The 19,363-nt window shown below is 48.0% G+C and overlaps 2 protein-coding genes across 4 annotated transcripts in view; one reads left to right on the plus strand and one right to left on the minus strand.

Annotated features, from left to right (window-relative positions):
- Nucleotides 1-19,363, minus strand: part of LOC129860565 (low-density lipoprotein receptor-related protein 1-like) — a 141,404-nt gene that overhangs the window by 25,980 nt on the left and 96,061 nt on the right. For 2 of the 3 annotated variants that reach the window (XM_055931078.1, XM_055931079.1), the window contains exons 30-57: nt 19,083-19,310; nt 18,211-18,385; nt 17,951-18,045; nt 17,002-17,154; nt 16,511-16,651; nt 16,234-16,359; nt 15,887-16,018; nt 15,332-15,466; nt 15,113-15,242; nt 14,782-14,908; nt 14,510-14,661; nt 14,102-14,226; nt 13,484-13,858; nt 6,391-6,580; nt 5,898-6,102; nt 5,489-5,681; nt 4,961-5,086; nt 4,716-4,844; nt 4,449-4,568; nt 4,249-4,362; nt 3,837-3,986; nt 3,429-3,551; nt 3,026-3,142; nt 2,685-2,813; nt 2,021-2,143; nt 1,615-1,755; nt 1,097-1,284; nt 686-869 (exon numbers count right to left, since the gene is read on the minus strand). In XM_055931078.1, coding sequence (XP_055787053.1) covers nt 686-869; nt 1,097-1,284; nt 1,615-1,755; nt 2,021-2,143; nt 2,685-2,813; nt 3,026-3,142; nt 3,429-3,551; nt 3,837-3,986; nt 4,249-4,362; nt 4,449-4,568; nt 4,716-4,844; nt 4,961-5,086; nt 5,489-5,681; nt 5,898-6,102; nt 6,391-6,580; nt 13,484-13,858; nt 14,102-14,226; nt 14,510-14,661; nt 14,782-14,908; nt 15,113-15,242; nt 15,332-15,466; nt 15,887-16,018; nt 16,234-16,359; nt 16,511-16,651; nt 17,002-17,154; nt 17,951-18,045; nt 18,211-18,385; nt 19,083-19,310 — 4,326 coding nt within the window. Of the gene's footprint in view, nt 1-685; nt 870-1,096; nt 1,285-1,614; nt 1,756-2,020; nt 2,144-2,684; nt 2,814-3,025; nt 3,143-3,428; nt 3,552-3,836; nt 3,987-4,248; nt 4,363-4,448; nt 4,569-4,715; nt 4,845-4,960; nt 5,087-5,488; nt 5,682-5,897; nt 6,103-6,390; nt 6,581-13,483; nt 13,859-14,101; nt 14,227-14,509; nt 14,662-14,781; nt 14,909-15,112; nt 15,243-15,331; nt 15,467-15,886; nt 16,019-16,233; nt 16,360-16,504; nt 16,652-17,001; nt 17,155-17,950; nt 18,046-18,210; nt 18,386-19,082; nt 19,311-19,363 lie in introns of all 3 variants that reach the window. The other variant, XM_055931077.1, reaches the window with a different exon arrangement.
- Nucleotides 8,007-12,397, plus strand: LOC129860567 (delta-type opioid receptor-like). Its single transcript, XM_055931086.1, has 5 exons — nt 8,007-9,343; nt 9,489-9,625; nt 9,781-10,176; nt 10,302-10,383; nt 10,491-12,397. Exons 1-5 carry the CDS (start codon nt 9,124-9,126, stop codon nt 10,757-10,759), a joined length of 1,104 nt encoding a protein of 367 aa, XP_055787061.1. The 5' UTR covers nt 8,007-9,123; the 3' UTR covers nt 10,760-12,397.

The raw sequence follows: 19,363 nt of genomic DNA on the forward strand, positions 1-19,363 counted from the left end.
AGGATAACAGTTAGGGGGACCAGAAAAGGGCTCTGTACATTTTATTTTATTATTTTACCGTTATTTTACCAGGTAAGTTGACTGAGAACACGTTCTCATTTGCAGCAACGACCTGGGGAATAGTTACAGGGGAGAGGAGGGGGATGAATGAGCCAATTGTAAACTGGGGATTATTAGGTGACCATGATGGTTTGAGGGCCAGATTGGGAATTTAGCCAGGACACCGGGGTTAACACCCCTACTCTTACGATAAGTGCCATGGGATCTTTAATGACCTCAGAGAGTCAGGACACCCGTTTAACGTCCCATCCGAAAGACGGCACCCTACACAGGGCAGTGTCCCCAATCACTGCCCTGGGGCATTGGGATATTTTTTAGACCAGAGGAAAGAGTGCCTCCTACTCGCCCTCCAACACCACTTCCAGCAGCATCTGGTCTCCCATCCAGGGACTGACCAGGACCAACCCTGCTTAGCTTCAGAAGCAAGCCAGTAGTGGTATGCAGGGTGGTATGCTGCTGGCTATGGTCGAACTTGTCATAAAGAGAGGCACATGTGCCCAACACTAAGAGATGGGTATTGCTCCTTGAACGCCGCAACGGAATACATTTGGAAACATTTTACGACGGACAACGAAAGAGCCTTTCTTATTGGAAGAATCCAAGTAGTCCCTGCTGTTGGTCTTACCAGAGGTGGACTTGCAGATAGTAGGATTGTCCGGTCGTAGCTGGAAGCCCTCCACACAGAGACAGTGGAAGGATCCGTGAGTGTTGATACAGCGCTGGGTACAGGGATAGGACGTGGTACACTCATCTATGTCCACACACGTCTTCCCATCCCGCTTCAGCTGGAAACCAGGGTGACACCTGCACTGTAGGGCCCAGGGGACACAGACAGCATGTCAATACAGTGGAACACATTTTCAGCTACAGTAGGTCGGTGCTGTACCAGCAGACTCACTTGGTTCACTAATAGGAAGGAGATGAGACTGAGGTGTACAGATTTGATAATATCGCAGAATTTCCAGGTTGTATTACACAGGTAGAAATATTGGAAACATGCACAAAAGCACACACACACACACACACACACACACACCTTGAAGCCAATCTTGAGGTCCTCACAGAGCTGAGAGCAGCCACTCTGCTTGCTGTTGAGACACTCGTTGATGAAGCAGTTGAGTTCGTCAGAGCCGTCACCACAGTCGTCGTTACGGTCACACAGCAACGTCTCGTTAAGACACTTCCCGTTACGACACATGTAGGCAGAGTCATTACACTTCCTCTCTGTAGGCGGTGCAAAAAGACTGCAGTTTAGGTTATGCAGACTGAAGGGCTAACAGCTCCAACATTGCTTTACTGCAATGACCACAGAGAAAAGATTAAAGATGCACTATGCAGATATCGCTCCGCCATTTCCTGGTTGCTAATAAACTCGAATAGTTTGCCTAACGTTTTTAATTCACTACCAAAACAAAACCTACAGTGAGGGATGCTATGGCCTTTTCAGCAGAAGCCACAGCCAACTACTTAACAACGCAACCACAAAATGACACACAAATGCAGTGTTATACTATACATTCCTACAGATATAGAACACAATGTGTCCCTTTAGACCTGAGTCTGTGCACCGGGGGTTCTTGGGAGCTTCATCAGAGCGGTCCTGACAGTCAAAATCTCCATCACACTCCCAGCTCTTCTGGTTGAGGCAGCGGCCGTTGTTACAGCGGAACTCCTCCGGCCCACACGTAGGATACTCTACACGGGTAGAGAGGTATGTCAGCACTGAGACATTGTCTGTGTCTCTATAACTGTAAAATGGCTTCCTTTCTATGTCCCTATCCTTTCAGTTATTGGTAATAATGAAGGAAATGATAACCATATATTGAAAACTCTTCAGTTATCCTGTACTGCCAGGTCAGCGGTTAAGGGAAGAAGGAACGGACAAAAAGACATATCACAACCGCCAGCATCACTTCATCCCCGTCTCCTCCTCTGTGCTCACGCAGCGTCACACACTCACCACACTGTGGGGACTCGTCGGATCCGTCAGAGCAGTCGATGTCGTGGTCACACACAAAGTGCTTGGGGATACACTGTCTGTCCTGACACATGAACTCATTCTCGTCACAGGTGTTGTTGTACACTGAGAGGGAGAGGAGAGAAAAGAGAGAAAGTGAGAATGGGTTAGCACACAGAAGGTGTTGCAAAAATGAATGACACGTAACCTGAGCAGTCTCTAACAAGTCTTCAACTCGTTGCCATTTAAGTCTCCGCTGATCATATCATTAAGATGAATCCTAAAACAGACGGAATGGAAGTCTGATGCTTTCCCTTTCATCTATTAATACCACAGCTAAATGGGGAATGTTCTACTTTCTACTTAGTTCTACTACCGAAGCCCAATTCAGGTGTGGTGATTATTATGGAGTGAGCGGAGGAGATGAGAGATCGTTCTCCAACTCACAGCAGCCAGCCTTGATGGGTACAATGCATAGGGGCAGAGTACTATACTATATTATCTATCCAAGTCCAGTCCAGATCAGCTGTGGTGACTATTAGGACATTTGTGGACGTGTTGTGGCTCTCCTCCTACTCACAACAGAGAAAAATAAATGCTGTTGCTACCTCACTTTCAAACCAAGGTGCCTGAACAGCGGCGCAAACCGAAGAAGGCGACTACTCACAGCAGCCAGCCTTGACACTCTCGTCAGCCCCGTCCAGACAGTCCTTGTCCCCGTCACACTTCCAGCGTTGAGGGACACACACATGCGTGCCGGGACACTGGAACGCCTCTGGGCTGCACGTCTTGGTTTCTATGGCAACGTCGGAGACATGAACAGGTTAGATAACTTCAGAGTAGCGGTCGACCAATTAAAAGGATCAATCAACCAACCAATGAATCTGGCTCCTCCTGAGTAAATATGTTTGGGAGAATTTGGGAATCGTGTTGCTAATTGCTGCCAATGTCAGCAGAGGGTCTGGTAGAAAACTCGGTGTGATCTGGGGTGTCGGTTGAGCCACTCACTGCATCTGCTGTCCTCGTCACTATTGTCGCCGCAGTCGTCGGCGCCGTCACACACCCAGTGGTTGGAGATACAGCGATGGTTCCCACACTCAAACTCGGTGGACGTACAGAACTTATCTGCAGAGACAGAGGGAAAACGTTAGCGAATTTCATCTGGGTTACTTTGTGCAAGAATAGATTTATCACCACATTTTTTATTTTTTATTATTGAAATTAGGACAACGTTGAATGAATTATTAAACTCTGACCCCCATGCTCGTTGTGTTTATCTATTGAATACGCAGGGAGACCACACCGTTTTGATCTTTGTGGCACAACAGTACAACACAAAGTTGTGCATTACATCAGCTAAGGGAATACGGGGAAGCACAGAAGGCATCTAATATCTGTCAAAGAGACTGACCACAGTGGGTCTCGTCAGCGCCGTTCTCGCAGTCGTTCTCCTTGTCACAGGTCCAGCTCATAGGGATACAGCGACCACTGGGGCACGCAAAGAAGTTCACCGGGCACTTCAGCTTCTTCTTGTCTGGTGGAGAGAGATGGAGAGTACATTGTAACGCTTTGAAGACCCTAAAGACGTTTGGCAATGAGTCAGACCAGGGGTTCAAATAGCCATGCTTCATTTCCTGCACAATGTAACCAATTGAGCAGTCCCAAAAGTGCCACCCCCGCCCATTTTGGCACTCCGGTCAGGCTCAAGCAAACGCTTTAAGTGTTTGAAAGAAAACGCAGAACGTTTAAAGCCCTGTCCGAATGATATACTGCCCAATAGGCCCTAAAAGGAGAAAGGTAAGATCTGTCTGCCCGTTACCTGGGCAGTTTCTCTCATCCGAGAAGTCTCCACAGTCGTTGTTGCCGTCGCACTGCCAGGAAGGCAGGTAGCACAGCGTGGTCCTCTCACAGCTCTGAAAGGTCGCCCCCTTCACCCCCAGACGGAAGTAGCGGGAACAGTCAGTTGGCACTGGGGAGGAGAGACGTCATACACAAATGAACAATCATTAGGTGGTTAGTTGAGGGGCTCCTGGGAGCAGCGTCTGTACGTTCAACACGGAGTGGGGATCATATGTGCCCTATGTGGGCTATGTTAAAAACGGATGCACTAGCCACAGAATATACTGAGCCATTTCAGACGCATCCATACTTAACAACAGTTCGACATTACTGAGCTCAAATGACCTTTCGTCACAGATATCCGACATGTAAAAGACAGCCTGTAGACTTACAGCAGTTCATCTCGTCACTGGCGTCCTCACAGTTGACCACCTGGTCACAGCGGCTGGTGTTGGAGATGCAGCTCCCATCTCGACACTGGAACTCTCCGGCTTTGCACAGGGTCACTGGAGAACAGGCGCGCACACACACATTAGAACGGGTATAGTAACGCGCACGCACGGACGCAAACACCCAGGCACACACTACTTACTGTTGCAGGGCAGCTCGTCGGAGTGATCTCCACAGTCGTCAGTCCCGTCACACCAGAACATGTGGCCGATGCAGCGGCCGTTGATACAGCGCCTGTAGCCTTTCTTACACAGCCGGTTCGCTGCAGAGAGCAAGACCAGCGTCAGAAGACGTGCTCTAGCCGTCTTACTATGACCAATATAGTATGACTAAACAATTATTACACTATTCTCTTTCTTGAAATTGAACTGACATCCCAAAAACACCAGACGCACACACACAGACTCACCGCAGTAGGACGGTTTCTCGTCTGACTTGTCCTTGCAGTGGGCCATGCCGTCACAGGTCAGGCTGTAGTTGATGCAGTCCCCGTTGCCACACTCAAAGTCGTCCACACTGCCACACGACGTGTTCAGAGCTACGGTAGTAGGGACAGGGAGAGACCGTAAGCACCATGTGTATCCTAACCTAGACCGTGACCCCTAACGATAACCTATTGATTGACAATGTCCACAGGCCCCCACCCCTTCTCACCCGAACAGGAGTTGTCCTCCAGGAGTCTGCGGTCTCCACGGCAACTACAGTTGACCCTCGCGTCTGAGGTGAGCAGACACAGGTCCTGACAGCCCCCGTTGTTGATCAGACAGGGAGAGAACTCACCTGGTAGAAATAAAATCAATTAAATGTACTTGCATAGCCTTTACATTTTTATTTGACCTTTATTTAACTAGGCAAGTCAGCTAAGAACAAATTCTTATTTTCAATGACGGCCTAGAAACAGTGGGTTAACTACCTTGTTCAGGGGCAGAACGACAGATTTTTACCTCGTCAGCTCAGGAATTTGAACTTGCAACCTTTCGGTTACTAGCCCAACGCTCTAACCACTAGGCTACCCTGCCGCCCCAAATACTGAAACTTTACAGTAACCCTGTGTAATATCCGCATGGACATGATTAAGCGTGCCTATTTGAAGCCATCTAGACTACGTTGGACTCAATTGGCAGTTCGTCAGCATAAATGACCCGCCCCTTTTTGACCTTCCCCATGAGTTCCATCACTCACAGCTGTTGGTGTCGTTGGCCACAGCGATGATTCCCATTGGCTGCTGGGGGATGTCATTTCTCAGCAACCTCATGTCTCTACCCACAAACTTGTCGGCCCTGAGCACGGCCCTGCGGACCCAGTCAGTCCAGAAGATGTAGTCTCCATACACCGCCAGGCCAAACGGATGCACCGGCTCATTCTTCACCACCACCTATTGGGGGGGGGGGGGGTTAGGGGGTCACATGGCTAGTAAGAAAAGCAGTTTGACTTCAAACAACCAAAAGTATTAGAGATCTTATTTCGATAATGATTCAGAACAAATAAAAAAAATGGTTAGATAAGAGAACACAAGCGCAGACCCTTGGGGGTCCACAGTGGCTGGCGTCAACACCGTCCCAACAAGTCACAGGTAACAGAGGTGACTCACGTATCGGTTGCTGCCGTCGTACTCGCAGCGCTCGATCTTGTCCAGCGTGGCGTCTGAGAAGTAGAGTTTCTCGGCGCGGTGGTCTATGGCCAGGCCGTTGGGGGTGCGGATGTCATTACCGATGATCACCAGCACGTTGGCACCAGACAGACTGGCACGCATGATACTGGGGGACTGCTCGTTCCAGTTGGTCCAGAACATCAGACTAGTAGACAAGGACAACAGGAAGTAATGGGCCAGTTAAAAATAGCCTGGGAAAATGGTCAGCTACATAAAACAAACAGACAACATGGTAGAAAGACAAAGTAATGGAGTCGATGAATCAAACGCTCCAGTAACAGACTAATAAAACTGACCAAGCAGCTACGGTTTGACATTTCATCCGTCAATTCAAATCTAGTAGTCGTTGTCGGGGGCTTTCAAAAGTCATTCACGCTCCTTCAAATTCTACATAAAAAATATCAAAATACAAACGAACATCACTGCCACTCACTTTTGACACTCATCCAGTACAAAGGCCCTGGGGTGGTCGTCTCCAGACATGGTGACCACGGTGTTGCGGTCGTAGGCCTGCGGTCGGCTCTGGTCGACCGTGTGTCGGGTGATGGTGGAGGTGGTGTAGCTGGTCCAATAGAGGGTGTCCCAGCCACGGTGGTACGCCAAACCCTCCACTGAGCCTACATCTGGTGGGAGAGAGCGAGAGAACACAGCGGTGGAAAGACAGTCAGTAAAGGTATATGCCCTATTGAGGGACTGTGACAGTACAGGAGAAGACAAGACATGATTAAGTTTTCAGCACCCTGTCATCCTTTAGTGTAGTGGTCACAACACATTCAATACTACTGTCACAGACCTTGGTGGGTCTCTAGCTAACGGACCAAGAGAGCCAATGAAAGAGCGTCACCTGCTGAGAAGGAAACAAATCCAAAACAAGTACAGCAGAAAAAAAGGGAACACTTCAATGTATGTAGTAGTATTGGCAAAGGGAGCGAACCTCTCTACAAAGGTCCTTAAGGGGTGAATTCAACTCTAATCAGGAATCATCATTAAAAGATGGAATAGGTTGCAAGCATGGTCAACTTTCCAGAAAGGCAGTGGTTAAATGGCAAAGGTTCTTATATGGGCATGTCCATCCAAATCAGCTGTCGAATGGAAAAAAGCTGTGAGGAGAAAGAGAGAGGGGAGAGAGAGAGAAAGACCGTGAGAAAGGAGAAAAGAAAGCGAGAGAAGAAAGGACAAATGGTACAGTGCTATGAGTGAAGGACCTTGCCATGCCTGCTGTTCGGTATCATCCTGTCATTTCATGGCTGACTGCCTGCACACACACTGCTCCTCTCCCCGCGGACCCTGTTATTCATGGTGACTTGTTATCCAGGAAGAAAATAAAAAAAAGACACCACCAGAACACACACACACACCTTCTCCCTCTACAGTTTCCATTTCAGGATTCTGAAACCCGTTTCTGACTCAAGTAGCTGTGTGACACCCAGCAGAGAAGAGGTCACCCAAACATAATCCCCTGTAGACTCTTTCAAGGGTCACCCCTTATGGGCTTCTCTCAGAGTTTCCAGCATCTGCTGGCGTCACACCACTGTCCATTTTTATGACAGCAACTGCTCAATAATAAAAGCCTGGACACTCCATGGAACTGTTTGCTCATGGTCAAAAGTCAATAACGAGTTATTTTTCTCCCAGGTGTTTAAGGTGGACTGAGGAGGGCTGGAAATCTGTCTGCACCTACAGACAAGCAGTCAAACTGTAGCAGAGAGGGACTACATTAAGAACAGGCAAAACATCCCTGCATTGCAGAGGCCAGCATTTAAAGCTAACCAACCAGAACTCTACTAAGTTGGCGTCCAAGCCACAGTCGATATTCTACATCCTTGAAATTCCTAGTGACAAGGGCAGACAAAAAGGGGATGTTGGCAAGGACGCTAGCAAACAACTGGTTAATCAGTAAAGCTATACAGATGTGATGTACCTGCCAGGGTTAGTGTGTTCTGAACAGTTTTACTGTAACTTAAATCAGAGACACCTCTGTGACTCCCTTCCTCCTCCCAGCTCCTATCTCAGCCCCTGTTCAAACAGTAGTTAAACGAGAAGCGGGCTGTTACAGAACTGACAACATTACCTATCCGACAGACGAACAGTGAGTATCGTCCTCAAGACCAACAAAGCCCTCTTTCCCCGTCTTTATTGTGTCCTCATTTTTTTTGTCGTCGTCGGTCTTCGTTCCTTCTCTCGCGTTCTTGGTTGTTCCGCCTTTTCCCTGGCTACCCGAGGAATCTGAATCTGTGGCCAGGCAGGCAGGATAGCTGCATGAACCTCATAACGGACGACAACACTACAGACACCGCAGCGAGGCACTTAACTTCAAGTAGAATTGACTGCTTTTAAATGGCAACTGAGACGGCAGCCAGCGACAGCAGCTCCTTCGTAGTATAGTGTTGCTTGGTTTCAACAAATCAATACAACATTAAGGAAGAGACTGGATAGACATTTTTCAATACAAGCTCAGGGCCAGAACTGTGTTGCCGTATATATTTTTTTAAATCACCAACTTCTTTGGAGGAGGAGGAGAGGGGGGGGTGCTGATATGGAACACAGCCAGTATGCAGCCAGCGTCAGGAATGGACTCTCTCAATGTCAGTCTCTAAGAAGAAGTATTTGTGCGTAAACTTGGATCATTAAAACTTGTTTTGGAAATCTGGAGTGGACTACGCCCCTGATTCCACGATACTATTTTCTTGTTGCGCGTTCTGGCCAGAGACCGTAGAAACTAAACAGAAATTGATGCTGCATTCTTGTCAAATACAAACCGCCCGGATAAAGATTGTCACATCGTCTAAGTGGAAACGTAAAGGAATCGCAACTGCATTCGAGACGAGGAAGAACAGACACCGATGCATTGTTCACACGCGTCTAAGCATGAACGACCTTAACTGCTCAGTTAGCTGCTGCCTGTCAAGGTGAACGTGTCAGTGAACCTGTCAGTCGTCGTGTTGAAGTGCCAATGTGGTTACGAGTGATAAGGTTTTACAGTAGGAGAGGGTACGTTGGGAGGAGGGGTGTTGGGGAGGAGTGTCAGAGACCATGTTACTGTTATGTTCCCTATTATCAGACAGTCATTATAACTACTATCAAGATTAGTGATAATTAGTAGTCTGAAATATCAGCGCCACCGTGCGGGTGTGTCTACGGAGGACAGAATAGAATAGAATTCAAAATGTGCTTTGCAACAAAGAACTGTGGTGAAATGCTGCTGATGAACAATAGTGATGGGGGAGTTTTGTATAACATTAGTAGTGGTGGGGGCCAGGGGAATGGGACAGACGGGACCGAGATGACGAAGTTGTTGGTGCCCATGCTGGACGGCCTCATCCTGGTGACGGGCCTGGCGGGCCACTGCCTAGTCATCTCCATCCTGGCCGGCCGCAGGAGGCGAGGTGATTGATCGATTTTTTGGGGGGTAAACATTTTGTGCAGTTAGAAAGTCTTAAATTAAAAAAGTACAAAAACAAAAAAAGACCCCAGAGGACGACACATTGAAAGCGTGAAAAAAAACTTGTTCCACTGTGGTCGTGTGTGTAGGTGGAAAGCCTCCTCATGGGACAGACACCCTGCTGCTGGCTCTGAGTGCTGCTGACCTGCTGCTGTTGCTCTGCCTACCCTTCCATACTGCGGCCATCGCCCTGGGCTCCTGGCCCTTTGGCAGCTTCCTCTGCAAGGTCCTTCATCTCGCCATCTTTTCATTCTTTGACCAGGGATACTTTATTTTTATGTACTTCCTTACTTAGATCTTCAACACTATTTTTATGATCATGTTGTATAGTGCCTTGGGTATGAAAAATACACTCTACAATTGTGTTTTGCTGATTATTAGGTCGTCAGCTTCCTGGGCGTGGCCTGTTCTTCCGCCTCAGTCTTCACGCTGGCTGCGCTCGCCGTGACCCGCTACCTGACTGTGGTCCACCCCGCCTGGTCCTTCCGCTCCCGCATGCACAGCCGCCTCAAACTGACCGTGGCGCTCCTCTGGGTTCCCGCCGTAGCCCTGGCAGCTCCGCAGTTTGCTTTCCGCACGGTGGCGGTGTCCAGCGCGTTACACTGCTTCGCCTTCCTGGGCGGCCTCAGTCAGCTGGTGTACAGCACGGCGTTGTTCCTGTTTGCCTTTGCGATACCATTGGGCGTTATTGTGATGATGTACGCCAAGATCTACTGCTTCCTGCGCCAGATGAGACTGTTGGGATGTGCCTCCCAGCTGGAGCGCTACCAGAGCCAGGTAACCTGACCAAGGTGGCCGCTGTCCTGTAGTCATGTTGCCGGGATATCCGGGGTCCATTCTAGTGTCGCTTCTAGTTTTAACTCTATGTATTCTAATGTTCTGTTTATTTCTGTGACCCACAGGTGACCCACACGTCAGCGCTGCTGGTGCTGGTCTTCACCCTCTGCTGGCTGCCCTCCTACGGCCTCATGTTCTCCCTCCTAGGTACCACATAAATGATTTTTTATTTTTCTGTTATATTGTCTTTTCAATTGTTGTAATATTGTGGACTGGATTAAACTTCTATCCCTCTCTCTCTCTCTCCCTCCAAGGGGTCAGAATCTCTGGTGTCTCCAGCTACCGCTCCATAGCAATCTTCATCCGCCTACTGGCGTCTTCAGCAGTGGTGGTTAACCCCGTCCTCTACGTGTTCATGTCCAATAAGTTCAGGAGGGATCTGATGGACTTGGGCCGGGAGAGATGGGAGGGGTGCAGGGGGTGTATGGCAGGGTGTACGGGGGTGTTCAGGGGCAGGGACATGGTGCAGCCCTTCAACCCTGTGGACCTGGATACGCCACCCCTACCCCTACCCGGATTCTAAGGGTTACTATGAAAACTCAATGGACATTCTGTGGATACTTAACGGATATTCTATAGAGCTTTAATGACCCTCTATGGACCAGGTATGTTCACTATAAACTTTCTATAGACCACTCTATGGGCCTTCTATAAACCACTCTATGGGCCTTCTATAAACCACTCTATGGGCCTTCTATAAACCACTCTATGGGCCTTCTATAAACCACTCTATGGGCCTTCTATAGACCTCTATGGGCCTTCTATAGACCACTATGGGCCTTCTATAGACCACTATGGGCCTTCTATAGACCACTATGGGCCTTCTATAGACCACTATGGGCCTTCTATAGACCACTCTATGGGCCTTCTATAGACCACTCTATGGGCCTTCTATAGACCACTCTATAGACCACTCTATAGACCACTCTATAGACCACTCTATAGACCACTCTATAGACCACTCTATAGACCACTCTATAGACCACTCTATAGACCACTCTATAGACCACTCTATAGACCACTCTATGGGCCTTCTATAGACCACTCTATGGGCCTTCTATAGACCACTCTATGGGCCTTCTATAGACCACTCTATGGGCCTTCTATAGACCACTCTATAGACCACTCTATAGACCACTCTATAGACCACTCTATAGACCACTCTATAGACCACTCTATAGACCACTCTATAGACCACTCTATGGGCCTCCTATAGACCACTCTATGGGCCTCCTATAGACCACTCTATGGGCCTTCTATAGACCACTCTATGGGCCTTCTATAGACCACTCTATAGACCACTCTATAGACCACTCTATAGACCACTCTATAGACCACTCTATAGACCACTCTATAGACCACTCTATAGACCACTCTATAGACCACTCTATAGACCACTCTATGGGCCTTCTATAGACCACTCTATGGGCCTTCTATAGACCACTCTATGGGCCTTCTATAGACCACTCTATGGGCCTTCTATAGACCACTCTATGGGCCTTCTATAGACCACTCTATAGACCACTCTATAGACCACTCTATAGACCACTCTATAGACCACTCTATGGGCCTTCTATAGACCACTCTATGGGCCTTCTATAGACCACTCTATGGGCCTTCTATAGACCACTCTATGGGCCTTCTATAGACCACTCTATGGGCCTTCTATAGACCACTCTATGGGCCTTCTATAGACCACTCTATGGGCCTTCTATAGACCACTCTATGGGCCTTCTATAGACCACTCTATGGGCCTTCTATAGACCACTCTATGGGCCTTCTATAGACCACTCTATGGGCCTTCTATAGACCACTTTATGGGCCTTCTATAGACCACTCTATAGGCCTTCTATAGACCACTCTATGGGCCTTCTATAGACCACTCTATAGACCACTCTATAGACCACTCTATAGACCACTCTATAGACCACTCTATAGACCACTCTATGGGCCTTCTATAGACCACTCTATAGACCACTCTATAGACCACTCTATAGACCACTCTATGGGCCTTCTATAGACCACTATGGGCCTTCTATAGACCACTATGGGCCTTCTATAGACCACTCTATGGGCCTTCTATAGACCACTCTATGGGCCTTCTATAGACCACTCTATGGGCCTTCTATAGACCACTCTATGGGCCTTCTATAGACCACTCTATGGGCCTTCTATAGACCACTCTATGGGCCTTCTATAGACCACTCTATGGGCCTTCTATAGACCACTCTATGGGCCTTCTATAGACCACTCTATGGGCCTTCTATAGACCACTCTATGGGCCTTCTATAGACCACTATGGGCCTTCTATAGACCACTCTATGGGCCTTCTATAGACCACTCTATGGGCCTTCTATAGACCACTCTATGGGCCTTCTATAGACCACTCTATGGGCCTTCTATAGACCACTCTATGGGCCTTCTATAGACCACTCTATGGGCCTTCTATAGACCACTCTATGGGCCTTCTATAGACCACTCTATGGGCCTTCTATAGACCACTCTATGGGCCTTCTATAGACCACTCTATGGGCCTTCTATAGACCACTCTATGGGCCTTCTATAGACCACTCTATGGGCCTTCTATAGACCACTCTATGGGCCTTCTATAGACCACTCTATGGGCCTTCTATAGACCACTCTATGGGCCTTCTATAGACCACTCTATGGGCCTTCTATAGACCACTCTATGGGCCTTCTATAGACCACTCTATGGGCCTTCTATAGACCACTCTATGGGCCTTCTATAGACCACTCTATGGGCCTTCTATAGACCACTCTATGGGCCTTCTATAGACCACTCTATGGGCCTTCTATAGACCACTCTATGGGCCTTCTATAGACCACTCTATGGGCCTTCTATAGACCACTCTATGGGCCTTCTATAGACCACTCTATGGGCCTTCTATAGACCACTCTATGGGCCTTCTATAGACCACTCTATGGGCCTTCTATAGACTACTCTATGGAACTTCTATAGTGGGGGAACATGTTTGACTTGAACAAGATCGGTCTTACAACCTCACCTCATTTCAATAAACACAATTAGCTCAGCTGAGGCCATTTGCTTTTTCCCCGTTTTTAATAGCACAAGCTGATTAAAAACCACACGTGTACGAGTGCGTGAAAGCCCAGCTAAAACGGCCAATTCTACACGATACCCCAGCATCCTCCATTGAGAGGATCCGCCAGAATGTTTTGCCTCTTGCGGACAGTAGAACATAACAGGGTCAACGTTCATACTCACTCTCCACCACCGTCTTGAGGTCTGATCCATCATCGTTTATCTGCTGGATGTTTCCAAAGTGTATATCACTGAAGAAGATCCGATTGGCTCCCCTCCCCCCTCCTCCGCGGTAGTCAAAGGTCAGAGCGATGACGTTCTTCATGTGTTCCGGGTCCTCGAAGGGCTTGATGGGGGCGTTCAGGTTGGTCTCGTCTGATAGGTGGATGCTCTTCAGAATGGTCCGCTCCGAGTAGAGCAGGTAGCTGTCGTAGTCGCGGCAACCGCGGCTGTCCTCGGCCAGCATGCCGTGTGCGCAGGCGCACGTCCGCTCCCCGTTGCCGCGGTAAAGGCAGAGCTGTTCGCAGCCGCCGTTGTTGTCTTTACAGACGTTGGTGCCTGAGGGAGAGCACACGCACATCAGTCTCATAGTCACATCAGTCTCACACAATTTAACACAGCACACCAGGGTTAGAGAGAATTCCGTTTCAGTCAATCCAGGAAGGGAATTAAAAATCCTTGTTCAAAATAACTGCCCCTATTTATTTACTTTTCATTTGAAATGCGTGCACCGATTTAAAATTAAATGAATCCAAACCCAGCCACACATGTGGGTCTCTCTTAGACGTTAAATGTCCTTACCTTGTTGCCGGTCCCTGTTGAAGACCTTGATGTCCTTCAGCTGTACGCCGATGCCTGTCCTCAGATACACATATTCTGTAGCGTTGTCTTTGTTGCCTCTCTTGATGGAACCGTTGGCGTGAGTCCTGGTCCAACACGGCAAACAAAACACTAGTCAGTCACGTTCAAACAGGCTTGGAGGTAAAACAAACACAAATTGTATTAAACGACACTCACGCGATGGGAATCTAAGTCTGGTAAATGGCAGGACGGCATAAAATGTAGGAAAACTGTTCGTCTATGGCCTTATGCTCCTTAAAGGAGCCAAGCACATTAGTCAAGTAAATCAAGTATACCATAGCAGGGTAACATATTAAGGGTTAAACTAAGACCGAGGAGGTGACAGGGATAGGACAGCAGGGAGCTCACCTGTCACTCCAGTAAATGTAGCCCTCGAAGACGGACACAGCGAACATGTCCATGTTGTTGTTAACCAGCACCACCTCTCTGTTCTCTCCCGTCTCCAGGTTGATGCGCTCGATCCGGTCTGTCCGTGCGTCACACCAGTACAACAGCCCCTCCTACACACACAAATCAGACAACTACTCACACCGCTTTCTAAAAGAAAACACGAGAGAGGAGAAAATAAAGCGCTAGGCGTGAATCTGAAAGATGGATGTGTGTGTGTGTGTGGACTGTACCTTGTAGTCGATGGAGATTCCGTTGGGCCACATGATGCTGGAGTTGACCAGAACTAATCTCTGAGAGCCATCCAGACGGGCCCTCTCTATACGGGGGACCTGGCCCCACTCTGTCCAGAACAGATACCTGCAGACACACACTCATATGAGGTTGAAGGCAAAAATGTACAGTTTCCCCGTCATATGACCAGTTACTGCTCGCAATTATTAATCAAAGTGCAAACATAACTGATTGCTGGACCAATAAAAACAACCTATAAGTAACCATGTTAAGACACACAGAGCACTACGGGCAGACACCCAATCCCTAGTCCCAGCCCCAACTACATACCCTCTCTCTGGGTGCACGGTGATGGCGCGGGGCTTGTCCAAGCCCTGGGAGATGACCACGTAGCAGAAGGATCCATTGAGTCTGGCCACCTCGATGACGTCAAAGCCCTGGTCTGTCCAGTAGATGTTACCTGACAGGGGACGGATGGGAGGAGTCAGTGGGTGTGCGTGTACGCGTCCCTGCGTGTGTATGTGGTTGCGGTTCTGGTTGTTCTCTGACCTGCGATCCAGTCCACAGTGATGCCCTCCACCCTGCCGATGCCGTTGGTCACCACGTCTTCTCGCCACGTCTGGTCTCTCTTAGCTCGGCTGATGGTGCTCAGTCCCATGTCCACCCAGTAGATAGTGTCATTTTCTAACAAGACAGACGTGATTACGGTTAGTAACTGGATACAATAATCATTACCGTTACCAAAATAAAGTCCTACTAAAATAGGTAGCCTAGCAGTTAAGAGCATTGGGACCGTAACCAAAAGGTCGCCGGTTCGAATCCCGGAGCTGAATGTGTGTGTGTGTGTGTGGGGGGGTCTGCCGATGTGCCCTTGAGCAAGGCATGTAACCCTAATTGCTCTGGATAATATTTGTCAATGTTGCTTGAACATAATAAAGTTACATAGTAATTCCTTGGAAGACCGTAGGCGGGTACAGCGTAGAAACAGTGTGGGGAAACATCTTTGCAGGACGGTTGGTGTGACTACACATTATCACTCAAGTGACTTGATCCTCAAACCAAACTCCTGTTTCGGGATTGGTAGGCCCACAGCAGTATACTCACCGGCGTGGAAGTCGATGCCCACAGCCAGCGAGGTGCCAGACACGGGCACCAGGGCATCAGATTTATCAGACGGGTCCAGGGGTATTCCTCTAATGCCCTCATGTACCGAGTAGAGCAGGAAGGAACCCATACCTGGAGAGGGAGGACAGAAAGTTACTAAGGCTACTGTTACAGTAAGATGTCTCTGTATATTCTACCCAGCAAGGCTATATAGAGGATGAGGTGCTTCTATAACCACGAGTGTCCAAGCGCCTGTGACCTTTTGAATGTTCGAATCCCTTTGCGACGTAACGTGATTTGTGGATTTGAATAAAGGGTTTCAAAATGTGTGTGTGACGGTCTCTTACCCTCGCAGGACTGCTGTCCACTCTTAAGGCTGTAGCCTGCAGTACACATACAGGTTCTGGTGGTAGAGGAGGTGGGCAGGCACAGCTGGGAACAGTCTCCATTGTTATTACTGCACAGGTTGATGCCTGGGACAACAGGGGAAAAATACAGTCAAACAATGAAAAATCACAAAAACCACCATCTTGTTTCTCATTCATTAACTCGCGGAGTTTCGACCTGGTAAGTCGGAAAGCGGGACATCGTAGGTGTGACAACAGTACGACGTCCTACCTGTACCTATCTGCAGGCTCTCGTTGTATATTCTCATGTGCATCATAGGAGAGGTGTTGTTACGTAGCACCTTCCAGTTCCCGCCATCACTTTTATCACACGTCCCTATCTGGTCTGTCCCCTGGTCTGCCCACCACAGCTTGTCACCTAGACACACAGCATAGATATTCAGTACCACAATGGTTTAAAATGGTGTTTCACACCACGTTGCCGAGTTTTCCTGATTCCATATTTTTCCTGAGGGCAGAAACAAATGTGATTGGTTAAGTTTAGACAAGGTGACTGCTTAAAGTTAGGCAGATAATGTTAATGGACAATAAAGCTTTTTCGGATTCAAACTGCATTTAATTCCAGACTCAACATAGACACAATAGACAAACGAATTACACAAAAAAAACTAGCGTTTCACAGATAACACTAACACAGCAGCAAACCCAGAGTGCAAAGTGGATTATAAAGACATCATTTCAGCCAAGCACAGCTTGTTTCTGCCTTACCCATGATGGCCAGAGCGGACGCCTTGGTCAGCCTGCCTGGTTTGACCCCGTCCAGGACCTCCAGGCCTGAGCCGTCCATCTGACAGCGGCTGATGGTGCCGTTCCCTGAGCTGACCCAGTACAGCTGCTCACTGTCGTAGTCTATAGACAGGCCTATAGGATATAGTTAGCACAACATGATCCCAGTCAGACCTCTCTCGTTCACTCACACAGTCTATGTCATAGTCTTCAGACAGGTCTGAAGGGGACAAATAGGACAGATAACACTACATGGTTAGGCTCCCTCCCTCTGTGCCGTAGTCTACAGAAAGGCCTAGCAGGGAAAGAAAGGGGACATATAACTACACTCACATTCTCTGACGGTTCCAAAATATTTTCTGTAGTTAGAAAAAGGTACTTTGACCATTGAAGACCATAACACTGAAACCATTAAAACTGATGCAGCCTAATGGTTTGCTTGTTCATCAGGAAAAGCCTAACAGTAACTAATCCAGACCTATTCTGAAGGGAACAAACTGTACACAACGGGGTCCTTTCTTGGACACAGGTTAAGAGAAACTGGCAAACTGAATTGTTTTCATGGAGGACTTGAATTGTGAGGGTGACCCCCCAATTTATTTTCATTATGAGCTAAATCTATTGGTCGTCGACACAAAATTGTGAAGGAAATGTTGTGATCTATTTAATAAGCACAGGAGACCAGCAAAATGGATAAAGTAGTGAGGCGGTATAGCAGGAACAGCAGCATCTAGTGGTAAAACACGGTACTGTCACATTAACTTATGGTAAACAATGCAAGCGACTTCAATGACTAATTTCTCTGAACAGGGCAGGAAAAAACATCACATAGTACAGAGGAGAAACAATACTCACACACACTCACACACTCTGACTCTCACTTTTCTCCCACTTGCTCAGCATTGTTGTACACTAGTGTTCACACACTCACCCACAGGGCCCTTTTGATTGGTGAAGAGCATGGTACGGTTGCTGCCATCCATGTTGGCCATACTGATGTTGTCCCCATCAGTCCAGTACATCTTTCTGCAGAAGGACAAACACATGACATGTTATTACACGTTAAGCTTGGTTTGACGGTCACTGAAATCACCGTGACAACATCAACGTTCTAGTGCTGTCGTCGTGTTATTCGAAAACTCCATTCCTACTCCAGTGTGTGTGTGTGTGTGTGTGTGTGTGTGTACTCACCCCAGTATAGGGTGCAGGACCAGACAGTGGGGTTTGTCAAGGCCCTGGATAATCGCGTTCTTAAAGGATCCGTCCAGTCTGGCCACGTTGATCTGCTTCTTATTGGCATCATAGCTGGTCCAGAACAGGTTCCTAGACACCCAGTCTACTGCCAGACCATGGGCGTTGGGCAGGTCTGAAGAAAACCAAGCACACATACAGGCAAATTTAACTAAACCACTAACTACAGGTAACTGCCAAAATGAAGGAAACACTTGAGTAAATGGATGGGTTCCTGAGTTAATTAAGCAATTAACATCCCATCATGCTTAGGGTCATGTATAAAAATGCCCAGTCGTCCATTATTTTGGCTACCATGGCTAGAAGAAGAGATCTCAGTGTGTGTGTGTGTGTGTGTGTGTGTGTGTGTGTGTGTGTGTGTGTGTGTGTCAGTCACCAGATCTAAACCCAATTGAACACTTATGGGAGATTCTGAAGTGGCCCTTAAGACAGCGTTTTCCACCACCCTCAACAAAACACCAAATGATGGAATTCTTTGTGTGAGAATGGTGTCACATCCCTCCAATAGAGTTCCAGACACTTGTAGAATCTATGCCAAGGTGCATTGAAGCTGTTCTGGTTCGTAGTGGCCCAATGACCTATTAAGACACCGTTGGTGTTTGCTTTATTTTGGCAGTTACCGAAAAATTCAATAAACAAATGATTTGGTTACAAATCAGCCTAGTGGATTCCAAAGCAGTTTCCTTTCAAAGACGTTAGCCGCGCTTGATTGAGCCTGCCTTGCCCATCGGAACTAATAGCCTCAAAAAGCAAACGTCGCACATCCGGGCACTACAAAAAGAAAGGAGTATTTGAAAGAGCGGTCATCCTACCAGCAGACACCACGGTCTCCACTCCGGTCCCGTTGATGAAGGCTCTCTTGATGGTCTGGGTTCGGACATCTGACCAGTAGATCCGGTGCTCCACGGCGTCATAGTCCACCACGGTCACGTTGTCTATGTCTGGCACGGTGAAGGAGATGATGTAGTTATAGTAGGGGTTGTCTATGTCCACTCCCCTGATCTCTATCTGACGGGCATACAGCAGGAACTGGCGGGACTCTGGAGAGAGAGAATGGAAGAGACAAGGGGGGTAGGGAGGGTACAGGGGAAGG

This window comes from Salvelinus fontinalis, chromosome 8 (assembly GCF_029448725.1).
Source record: "Salvelinus fontinalis isolate EN_2023a chromosome 8, ASM2944872v1, whole genome shotgun sequence".
Taxonomy (NCBI): domain Eukaryota; kingdom Metazoa; phylum Chordata; class Actinopteri; order Salmoniformes; family Salmonidae; genus Salvelinus; species Salvelinus fontinalis.